Source organism: Etheostoma cragini, chromosome 15 (genome assembly GCF_013103735.1).
Source record: "Etheostoma cragini isolate CJK2018 chromosome 15, CSU_Ecrag_1.0, whole genome shotgun sequence".
In the NCBI taxonomy this organism is placed as follows: domain Eukaryota; kingdom Metazoa; phylum Chordata; class Actinopteri; order Perciformes; family Percidae; genus Etheostoma; species Etheostoma cragini.
The window spans coordinates 9,970,890-9,982,934 of NC_048421.1; the positions used below are offsets into that span (position 1 = coordinate 9,970,890).

Consider the following 12,045-nt stretch of genomic DNA (forward strand, 5'->3'; position numbering starts at 1 on the left):
CATTGGTCTAGTGATAACTTTATCAAATTGCTGGAGTGTGTACCATGACAAGCTGCCTCTGATAAATGTGACTTACCTGTGTCACATTAAAACAGTTTTCTTGAGTTCCACCATTTTCTGAGCATTACTTAACTGACGACTGTTCCAAAGTGATTAATAACACCTTATTTAACTAGTATTCTGCCAGCAGAGGATACCTTGTTTTAACTGGTACAGATAGACCTCATTGATATTTGTTTGACAAATACTACCACACAGATAATACTGTATGTAACATGCGTATGATTAATGGCACAAGACAATCACATATTTCTCAGTGTTTTGTTTTTATTGCAAACAATATAATACAAAAAGATAAGCTTTTAAGACAATGCCATGTTTACCTACGGAAACTGCATTAAGGAGATGACGAGATGAGAACTAATGATATAAAATATAAAATGAGGAACACAACCTTTTTTCAAACAAAAAAAGTATCCTGTTGATTCCAACAAATTCTTTACAAAAACAGCCTTTGCTTTCCATATTCATTAAATCATTTGTTAGAAAGTAAAAAAAAAGAAACCTTCCAGTTGTTCTTTTTTTTTTTAGAGAAAGACTCATTGTGTACAGTACGTAATCTGTACTTAACTAAATTTTTATACGGAAACATTTACAAATGATAAATAAACAAATTTGTACCACATATGACAGCAAACTATTCCACCATCTGTTAGCTGCTGCTGAATTAAAAAAGGTAATTTCAAATAGTTATTTTCAAATAAAATTAATGCTAAAGAATAAATTAAGAAAAAAGGTTAGGAAAATGGACGGGGCTGTAGGAATGATAGAAGCATGGCCAGACTCAGACCTGCTGGCTGCTGAGAAGAATCAGGTCAGAGGTCACTTCCTGCATCTCCTCCAGCAGGAAGTCGGAGCCATGCTGTGGTTTCGACACTGCAATGCCAGTGGAAGGAGTCTCTCCACTGTGGCTTCAGAGGCACCAATGGTATCAAGGCAGTACCCAGATAAAAGCAAGCATTGCTCAGTTACATCTAGCAACACGGTAAGGCCCCTAGGAGAATTACATGACACCTGCTATTGCGTTTCCAGCACAATCATTTGAGCTAAAGCAAAAAACAAGAAGTAGAATATCTGACTAATTTACTGATGACACGGTCGTATCATGGCCAAAAATTCAAATCTATTTTGAACCTGCATTGCTCAATTCTTGCATCTCATGAGAATTACAATAAAATATGTACAGTACAAAAGTTCAAAGCAGAATGTAGGCTGTAAGTATTATAAGACGGCAGTGTCAGACATTTCTTACTTCTGTACAAAGATACATTAGTGAGAAGTAAGGCCACTGAGGGTGTTTTACCCGGCATTCCAGCTCCTTTAAATGTGTTAAACCTTCAAATTGTGATGATGAGGATGCGGATGACACTGATTACGATGATGACTATGATGATGATGAGGATGATGAGGATGATGACAAGAGCACAACACATACACAGTACATACTAAAATATTTATAACCAGTATGTCCTCACAGAGGATTAAACTTTTTTGAACCATTATATCTAAAAAAATATAATCACAATTCCAACCAATACAAAAGGCACTGTTGTGAGCCAATCCAAAGATACATTTTCAGTACTATAAAAAAGTCCTTGTCATGTTTTTCTATTGGCAATGAAAGGTGTGTGGCATGGTGGCACAAAGGGCACCAGGCAGAAAATAGTCTACGCATGGGATGGGTGTTGTAGAGTCAGTGCTGACGGCCGTCTTCTCATGGCCTGGAGAGCTGTGTGTAAATGGGCTGCTGCTCCCAATGCTGCGGACTGTGGGTCTGGGGAACAGAGGGCACCCCAGTGGTGTCAGCGATCGGGGTGTACATTGGCCTCTGACTGGGGCTCATGTAGCTGAAGGTGGAGTACAGACCAGAGCTTTGGCCAGCCGCGTGGCTGTAGTAGGAGTTGGCACCACCTTGATGGTCTGAATAGTCATACTGTGCTCTTGTGATGGATGGGTAAGAGGAGGTACTGTAGTGCTGCAGGTTGAAGGACCCATAGGTGACGTGCTGTGGGGAGCCTTGCTGCTCACTGTAGTGGCTGGGGCTCAGTTGCTCTGTCTTGATTTGGGTGGTTCTCTGCTGACCCTGCTGGCCTTGCTCTCCTCCTCCACCCAGGGTTGTCAGAGAGTGCTGCTGCTGCTGCTGCTTGGACATCCAGGCGTGGGCACTGACATTGGCCACCTGGTTAATTGAGGAGCTGCTGATGCCGTAGCCGCTGGTGTAGCCAGCCTGGGCCGCTCCGGTCACCCCAGCATGGCTGTGAGGTGGCAGGTACTGATCAAACTCATCGACATCAAAGCTCCCCATGTTGGAGATGACCTCGCTGCTCAGCTCGCCAATGTCCACAGCTCCAAAGTCGATGTTGAGCTGGCGACTGGTGCCCTCCTGCATGGGGCGCCCCTCGCGCTTCAGATCAGCTTTGCTAGAGTGGAGGTCTGTCTTGGGGGTGGTTGGGGGTGTTGGTGGGCCTTGGGACTGACCTGGTTAGAGGAAATGCAGAGTTAGCCTCCCAGTTAAATGAAATAACAGGGTAAATGGAAATGCTTTAGTTAGAGGAGATTGTTGGCACTATAGTGACAGGTGTATCTGCGGGATGGCTTGTAAAACCCTCTAATCATTAACAGGTGTCGGTTCCAGGCCCTAAAGGCTACTAATTGATTTCTACAGTCAGTGCCACAACGAGTCACGTTGTAAAAAAAAAAAAAATCGAGAAAATTGCTTTTAATTTTCTATATATCTGTTTTTTAATTCCATGTCTGATTTATTTTCTTACCTGAGTGCTCTCCTGGAGAATGCACCTCGCCCAAACTAGACGCTGGAGAATCGGCCTGCTGCAGCGCCTTGAAGATCGCATTTGGAGAGATGTGGGTTTGCTCGCCGTCCTCGGGGTCGTTTTGGCCGTTCTTGACAGACTTTCTCCGCCTTGGCTGATATTTGTAGTCGGGGTGGTCCTTCTTATGCTGCACTCTCAAACGCTCAGCTTCTTCCACAAACGGGCGCTTCTCTGCTTCGTTGAGCAATCTGAAAATACCACAGAGAATTGTACATTCACATTAAAACGCATTCAATTAACAATAAGCACATGGCACGGTTGATTATTTATTTACTGAAGTATTGCATACATATCATTTTATAACCAATAATTAACTAGAAGCAGCTATACAAAGTGTGCTTTTCCCACTTCTTCTGTGCATGCACTCGACATAATCAAAAATCTGAATGAAAGAAAATCAGTAGGCAAGTAGAGAAATGCAATTAATATTACAAATGAACTGCATTAGTCAAGTACATTCCCACACTGTATAGCCCTACGTGAAACAGCAGGCAGGTGGCGCATGAAGAAATAGTGCGCTGCGCACGACGGCTAGTAAAAAAGCACTGCAATAGTGATTGAGAGTGCAAAGCGAACCTACCTCCAAAGTTTGCCCAGGGTTTTGCTGAGTTCCGCGTTGTGCAGATGCGGGTATTGATCGGCCAGCTTCCTCCGTGCAGCTTGAGCCCAGACCATGAATGCGTTCATGGGTCTCTTGACGTGAGGTTTACTTTTACTTGAGCCGTTGACGCGCACCGGCATGGGCACCAGCGTCCAGTCGTAACCCTTCAACACCTGGGACACCGCATCTCTAATGCACACGGGGAACTTCTCTTCTTCGCCTTCCTTCTTGTAGTCTGGACCCAAGAGGAGGTGGTTGTCGGACGGCCGGGTGTTCTCAGTGTCCGAACCGGACCCGGACGGACACGGCGAGCCTGCGGAGTCCTCAGACATGCTGGGACTGGGAGCGTCAGAGTGACACTTCTCCTGTTCTTCTGTCATCTTTAGGTAAGGATCGAGGAGATTCATGCGAAAAAATTAAAGAAACAGCTTCTCGCAGTAAAAAAAAAAGAGAAAATCCTTTTTTCTAAATCCAAGCGCTGTGCCCAAAGACTGAGGGCGCACAGCTTGACCGGCAAACTTGAATCCTTTTAAGTAAAAAATGTCAAAAATAAAAGTGTGTGAAGCTCCTTCGACTTCTAACAGTTTCGCTGGTAAGAAGGCAAATTGCAAGTGCTCGCCTTCTGATGCTCAACTTTGCAACTGTGACTTTAAAGAGAAATGCCACTGAGCTATATACTCTTGGAGGATTGCTGAAAAGTCTAGAGACGCAGGAGGCGATGCCTGGATTTATGTTTGACTGCAAGGAAATGATTGGGCGAAACTTTTGGTAGGCGGAGACGTGGCTAATAGGACTGCTCTGAAGAACTCTTGCAGTCAACAACAGAGAAAACCCAGCGAATGTATAAAAGGTGTTTTCCCCCCTTACACTCTTTGGTTTTATTTCAAATTAAGGTATAACGTAAGGTTGAATAAGTTAATACTTAAAAGATAAATAGTATACCCTCTGAGAAAGAAAATGGAAGAAGAGCTATAAAACTACTAAATGTGCACATAATGTGACGCACTTTAATATTCTATCAAGGAAAAAAAAAGCAGTTACCATCGTGTACTTTTTATTTGATTACACAAAATCCGTATCATTAACATTAAAATATTAAGGTCTAATCCTCATAAGTGCAGAATAAAAAACATTCAAATTGAAGTCTATAGTTCATTGTTATAGCCTACTTTTTATATAACCTACTTTATTTCTTTTATTTTAATTTCACATAAATTACAGGCTCATTTTAATACAACTTGTCCCAACATTGACAGACCCCTTGCTTTGCCAAGTTAAAGTCTAAAAATCTTTGTGTTTAAGTTTCTTCTCCGAGGTCAATAGTGAGCTGTTTGGATGAGATTTTAATGACATTTACTGTATGATTAATTAAATAAGAGCAGTTCTCACTGCTGCTGACGTTTTTAACCACGTATTTTATAACTGTTTCGGTCTGAATAAATGCGAGCAGTTGTGTTGTAGTTGCCCAGACCGTTTGCTGAGCCGCATCCCTTAGTCTCGTCTCTGCTCTTCACAGTGACCACATGGACCAATAGGGGGAGACAGAGGTCCAGAAACTTGAGAGGAAGCCTCACAACCGTGTGCAGAGGCTGCAATGATTAAGACAAATTAAGAAGGTTATCCTAAACATATTTCAAATGTACTGTAGGTTCTCTACATTTATATTTTAGGCCTTCCTCTTTCTGGCAGACAATGTATTGGCAATAGACCAGATTACAAAACAAAACATGTCTCATTAAACATGTTTCTTATCCCAAAGAATCAACAAGGGACATGTATCTCCATTTCATCCATGATGTCATTACGTAAATAGTGTGTTTTGTGTGTGTGTGTGTCTGTGTGTGTGTGTGTGAGTGTGTGTGTGTGTGTGTGTGTTTTATAGAAAGGCTGAAGATTCCTCTTTTGATTCTTGATTTAATTTAGTAGTGATGTTATGATTTGTGTTTTCTAATTTGCAACTGGTTATGCAATTTTAATATTGCTTGCTATTATCAATGGATCTATGCAAATGATAACGATAACAATGATAATAATAGAAATGCTTATAATTATAACAATGATGCTCTTGATGATATTAATTTAACAATAATATACAAGTGCATGAACATATTATGAAAATCATGTTTAATACATATAAAGTTTTCTTCATTGAACCCAATGTTAAATATTAAAAAAATATATAAATTCAGTGGAAAGAGTGAATCAAGACAAACGTGTCTCAACACTGAAATGTACTTTGCCGGATTTTCCAACACTTGTTTTTTTCGGTGAACAAAGAACACTTTGTTGAGGGAGTTCAGCCTCTATAATCCACGTATCCAATTTTAGAAACCAAATCCGGCTATGAGCCGACATATATTCAAGACAAGATTGAAAGTATTCTATTTTTAGCACAAGTTATGATTTAGCAATAAATTAGTCGAAGTACAACAATTTTATTAGCTATGCAGATCTGTGATCATTACGAAAACCAAGACGCTCACACATTGAATGTTGCTTTGACATTCAACTTATTTGTCACACTTATTTCGTAAAGTAGGCTGCTAATATGGTCAAATATGGTCAAATCCACTCCCTTATTAAGTCTATACCAATCATAGAAGATGGAATAAAAACGCTGATGAGCTGCCACTTTAAAAGTTGTAGACAAAGATATTGTGGAATGATCTGCAAAATGTAAAGAAGATATTCCTAATATCACAATAAAGAAACGTTTTTTTTTACATTTTCCAAATGTACACATTTTTTGATCAACATTTCATCATTTATTTATTTCTGTTGTAAAATGTTTGTTCAGTAATTGCCTTTGTCAGTAGACAGTGCCTTTCATTGCTAAAAATCAATATTTTGCCATGAATATCATCTTTCTCTATAAAGAGGGCAGTGGTTTAAGGTTTCCTGTTAAAGCCTTTCAGTCTGTCTTGACCCTGGCAATTTCATTAAAAACAGCCTAATATAACCCTTGTCTTAAGGGTTGACTAGAGGCAGACTGCCCTGTCAGCTTCTCTGCATTCAACTACATAACACACAATTTAGAAGTGTTCTTTCAAAGTTCATGAGGAACAGAGTGGATTGGAAAAACTAAAGAGGTGTATGTTGTTTTTGTTTCATGGGCAGCTAAAAGGTGTAATTATGTTGACTTTGTAACACTTCAAAGAAACCTGATTCTCTGTAATTGGACCGAAATCCTTGATCCATTTCCCTCAATAAAGTGTAACTTTCTGAGATGCCTCTCAGGGTTGCAGATCACGTGATGCAGCAATACTGACAGTCAAATGGTACTTTTGGTTTGTAAGTGCAGTACAAAACAACATACTACGTCTCATTAGAGGGTACATATTCACTGTCTGTTTCAGTTTTTGAGCTGAGCTTCTGCCATTTGTGATGTTGAGCTTGAGAGGTGACTGATCGCAACATGCAGAGGAGGAAACCGAGTGATGGCTTACACAGACGCATCAGAGGTGTGGTCGGGCATGTTCGCGCCCCCGCAGTGCTGTCTGCAGAGGGTCTGAGGTGCCCTGCAGACTGGCTTAGGTTGATCAAGGGGTGGGTGCACACATCTTTAGGGCCAGGCTCACAACTTACATGGAATACCCGCCTGCAGGTCTTGGGAAACTTCTCAGCTTGACTTCGAGCCATGGCGTCAAAATTTTGAGGCAAACACTGTGTGTAAACTGCCAAATCATGTCTTCCACCTCTCCTAGCTCTCTCAGATTCCACTGAAAACGTTTGAGCAGACTGCCCCTCTTTTTCTTTTTTTTTAAACCTTTTGTGTCGCATATGTGTAGGTGTATTAGTACAGTTTGTGTTGTTGCCTTTGAAGAGTGTTTGTAAAAAACAATTAACTCTAAACAGTAATCCAACATTTGCTATACTTTTTTGCTTTGGTATTTATTTTTTATTACTATAAGAAGTTTGATTTAAGTGCACAGTGCAAATCATTTATAGAATTTCAACCAACTAGTTAGCTAAAAGGTTCATATCATCACTATGGGAACCATTCCCTTGGCTGTGTGGAGACCTTTAAAAAATGCTGAAATCCATTAGAACACCATTTGCCTTTATTATCTAGCATAAGAATTAGAAGATATCGGTGAGTGATACTGTGGAAGACGTAGTAGAGGCAGAGGTGGCTTCAACCACTCACAACCGTCATAACACCTGTCTGAGACTTTCCGCAACTAGTGCCAACTGCCCTAGACATGACAAAAAACTGCAAGATGGAGAACCGAGAAAATCCTGTCAGCAAACCATCTAAAACTTCTCCGGCTGCTTCCACAGCTGGTTCCATATCAAAATGGCAGTTTGTTTTGGTTCATTCTTGAAAAGTCGGTTGCAGAACTTTACCCTTGCCCACTGTCAGCCAAGGTCTCGTGGGGATGGATGAGCTGCCCCAGGTGTTTGCCTAGCCAGATCAGAGCGCTTTGGCCACGGGCAACTGTTGACACATGGCGTTTTTGCAAATGGTAAAGTTTAAACAGGAATTATCAAGGCCCTGACACCCTCAGAAGGATGGGCTTATATTCTCTGCTCTAACTTTCTCACACCTCCCTGATATTCCAGGCAGAACCACTACAGCCCCCAATGGCATTACCAGTAAAACTGAGAGGCGAAACCATGCAATATGTATTTACATACATAGATGGATACTAAGAAAAATGCAACACAGAAATAAAAAATTAATTTCAAATGCTACTCTGTACACAAGCTGCGTTTCAAATTGATAACTACTAAATTGACCTGGCAGTTGCCACCTCCATCATCATGTCAGATAACACATTAGATAGCTCAGCTAAGGACTTCCAACTGGGAAACAAATATGTTATGGCCTTCAGCCCTGTGCCCTGCAGTGTGTGGTAACTGCACGCTTTCTTGTATATCTTCTCCTTTCTCCGGCCTCCTCTGTAGATACTTCCACTGTAATCTCAGCCTTATCTGCTCCAGGCTTTTGGTAAACTGAAACACCTTAGGCATTCATTGATAGCCTATCTGCAGGAAAGGAAATGCATGCTGATCTGGGAAAGCAGTGGAACCACTAGTTCTTGACACACATCTTTGGTGTTGGATAGGTGCCACCATTGAGCCATATCTTATCACTAGGCAAAACCCATAATAAAACAGGATATGATGAATTCACCACCACCACCACCACAACAACATTATTTAATTTGTGAAAATATTTCAATTTCTTCTAATAGCGTTTTTTTGCTTGCATGAAATCCATATATTCACCTTCCAACCTTTTTGACAGCACACCTGAAAAGCACAACCAATATTGACCTTTGCTGAGTGACTACTTGGTACCCTCCATGCCTTCAGGTAAAGTGACCTCTGAGTTGGTTCAAATGACAATGAAATAATATAAAAGTGTGATCTCTCGGGTCACTCTCCTGCATCTCTAATAATAGAGCTTAACCTGTAATTATATCCGAATGACAATGGCTCATTCTCGAAGCGCTGACATGATGTTATGACATTACCTGGGTCTTTGCAGAGGCTAATAATGGGCTTGTATCCTCAACAGGGGTCCTCTAAACAGAGAACTGGTGACAGGTTAAAAGGATGAATTAAAATAACAATTGTCTTGAGCTGTTACTGTTGTTTGCAATGCTACAAGATTGAAGAGAGTATGTAACTTTTAGAAACTTCCTGTTGCAGATGAAACGTTGAATTTATAAGCAAACAAACACTTTTGGAGAGAAAGACTTGCAACTATTTACAAGGGCTGCAGTGATTAAGACAAATTATGAAGGTTATCCTAAACATATTTCTTTTGGACATGGTGACTGAAAACTTTAGATAAAGGTAGTAAGTAACTCAGTAAGAAAGTAAAGCAACTCACTTGAGGAAATGTTGGAAGTATTTGCCATTTGTGGCCATGGTGGCTGCTGTTCTGCCTTCATCTAAGTTGGTATCCAATTGTTTACACAAACAACCCACTTACTACTGTAATCACAAGGGAATTAGTGGAATATTTCAAACTCAGGCTTAATAAAATAACCATTGCCATTTATAATACATTTTTAAATATTTCATTCACGACCCATACAAATTATCATGGTAGGGTTTTCTGGCACAACTTCACCTAATTATCAACCACTCTCAACACTCCAGAACCAACCAATCTTCTTTTGCTTTATATATAGCACCATTCTTTTTTTAGGTAACTTTATAATGAATATTTTTAAATACTATGAGTCTTCCGACCACAAAGGAATTCCAATGTTATTGAAAAATAATAGTACTAATCCATTAGTGCACAGATGTCATGTTTGGATAGTTTTGAGCAGAGATGTGGTGCAAGTTGTGAAACTCTCTTCCGTCATGGATTCTTGCACAGTTGTGTCTGGAGCGTAGCGCTGACTCAGGCTGGCTGACAGTACTATAGCAGCTCCCTGGCACTGCTAGACATGAAAAGTCCCATCCGCAGCTCTGTATGATGTCAGTGTGGCACCTCTGCCTGCACACAGAGACACCTTTCACAAAGAACCTGTATGTGCTGTTCTAAGTAATGGAACATTAAACCCCCCCCCCTCCTACCTGTTTCTATGATCAGGTGAAAATGAGACTGTTGTTGTCGCCTGTAGTGTCATAGCCTAAAAATAAACTCTGTGTTTTCATACTTTCCCTTCTCATTCCTGTCACCTCCTCTTGTTTAAATCTTTTTTTTTTCATTTTGTCACTACAAAGTGTTTTCTTTAAGCTCAGTTTGCATATATTAAATTAACCGATTGAAACTGTAAAAGATTATTACATACAGTTAAAAACTCCCATTCAGAAAACACATATTTCAACTATGTTTCAAATCCTTGGTGTCATGTTTTTTTCCTCCTCCCTTTCTTTTGTTTCATTATCCTCCCACCTTAACCTGGTCCTTTCAGCAGGGCTCATTAGTTGGGACGACCGATGAAAAGGGCCATTCTTTCCACACAGTCACATTGATACTAGAAATGCTGAGTTAATGAAAGAGTGATGATATCTAATCACCTTCCCGAGGATAGCACCTGCAACAGAGTCAGTACCCAAACCTTTGCTGAATGCTCACAAATGGATGGCCTACAGATGTACTTCCTCTTAGCTGCTCAGCAGGGACTAGGTTATGCCTTTGATATCACTTGTAGGGGAAAATGGATCTTGTGTGGTCAAGCAGATCCAGGCCTCTTAGGTGTTTCTACTGGGGATTTCAGCATTAGACCGTTGCAATGAGATTAATATGTTTAGAAAAGGGCAGGGGTGAAATGAACAATGGCATACTTCAAGGGCTTTAAACAGTGTCTCATTACAATGGGGAAAGCCAAGTCTGTATAAATCCTATTTCAGAGCAAAAGAAAATGAGAAGGTCAACAAGCTGCATTTAATAACCGTACACAGTATACACAAATTTAAAATGAATATCTCATCTTATGAATGTTTACACTCTCAAAAAGATCTTATTTAAGGACTACTAGAGTAAAATGCTGATTTTTTACTATAATTCATGTTCAGGAACAAAACTGTGATTGACTTCCAATGTCTATGTGACTTGCTTAATACTTAACAACAATAGAATCACAGCAAACCAAAAAACTATACTATTATTAACAACACACAGTGCTACTGATATTAAAGAAGAATTCCGGTCAATTCCAACACGTAGCTCTGTTGTTGGTAAATCTGGAGTGATGTCAGTGTAGAAAAAAACGAAAAACAACATGTGCTAATTCAGCTCTGTGTAGACAGCACCAATTGTTTTCGTTTTTTCTCTCTACTGACAGCACTCCAAATTTCCAAAAAGCAGAGCTCTGTGTTGTTGTGGAATCAACCGGAATTCTCTTTTAAGCACCTACTTAACTATCACCCAGCTGCAGAGTTACAGCGTCAGAAGTATTGGCAGAAATATGTGTCACTAGAAACTGAATTTGAATAACGTTATTTTATTTTATGTTGTTTGTAGTGCATTGCAACTAATTCTGAAATTGAATTTGGAATTAAATTTCAAGTGTCAATAAACTTGAATGGATTGAATATTATTAAATGTAATTTAGTTATTTGCTCTGAAACTCTATTTGATCCTCACTAAAAATTCAAATCTCTATATACTTCCACATTCAGTTCTCACAATTCAGAGAACTGCATGTGATTCACTGAGACATTCAGCCGGTCGTGGAGCAGAAAGGACGCTCCGTCTCCGCAAAATATGGAAGCTACAGCTTGGAAAATAGCAATATGGAGTACTGAAATTAATGATTTACTGTTTTTCAGACCACAAATGAGACAATAATACCACACCGTCTCTCTGCTTTATTCCCCACCGCTGCTATTCACTGACTTCCACTCCATCCAGGATCACTTCTTAAGACTGGAGTGAAGTGTAAGTCAACACAATTTTCCAGTTGAGTTAATTAAGTGTAATCTGATACTTTATATAATTCATTTTTTCTTCCTTTTTGTAAATGAGCAATATGAAAAAGCTTAATTGTAATTTAGGAAAATGTAGGACTTTCAACTCACACCTCCGGCGGAGCTTTTTGTGCATCCCTGTGGAGGCTGGGGGCATTGAACCTGAGTGGACAA

At 40.0% G+C, this 12,045-nt stretch overlaps 1 protein-coding gene across 1 annotated transcript; it reads right to left on the reverse strand.

Annotated features, from left to right (window-relative positions):
• Positions 1-307: 307 nt before the first annotated feature.
• Positions 308-4,199, reverse strand: LOC117958360 (transcription factor Sox-9-like). Its single transcript, XM_034894690.1, has 3 exons — positions 3,472-4,199; positions 2,832-3,079; positions 308-2,538 (listed from the first exon to the last, which is right to left on the reverse strand). Exons 1-3 carry the CDS (start codon positions 3,897-3,899, stop codon positions 1,775-1,777), a joined length of 1,440 nt encoding a protein of 479 aa, XP_034750581.1. The 5' UTR covers positions 3,900-4,199; the 3' UTR covers positions 308-1,774.
• Between the last annotated feature and the right edge of the window lie 7,846 nt (positions 4,200-12,045).

Excerpts from the sequence above, each read along its gene's own strand:
- LOC117958360 (XM_034894690.1), bottom strand. The coding sequence starts at position 3,899 with ATGAATCTCCTCGATCCTTACCTAAAGATGACAGAAGAACAGGAGAAG. Across the intron at positions 3,080-3,471 it reads ACCCTGGGCAAACTTTGGAG|ATTGCTCAACGAAGCAGAGA; the intron begins GTAGGTTCGCTT and ends TGGTATTTTCAG. Across the intron at positions 2,539-2,831 it reads TTCTCCAGGAGAGCACTCAG|GTCAGTCCCAAGGCCCACCA; the intron begins GTAAGAAAATAA and ends TCCTCTAACCAG.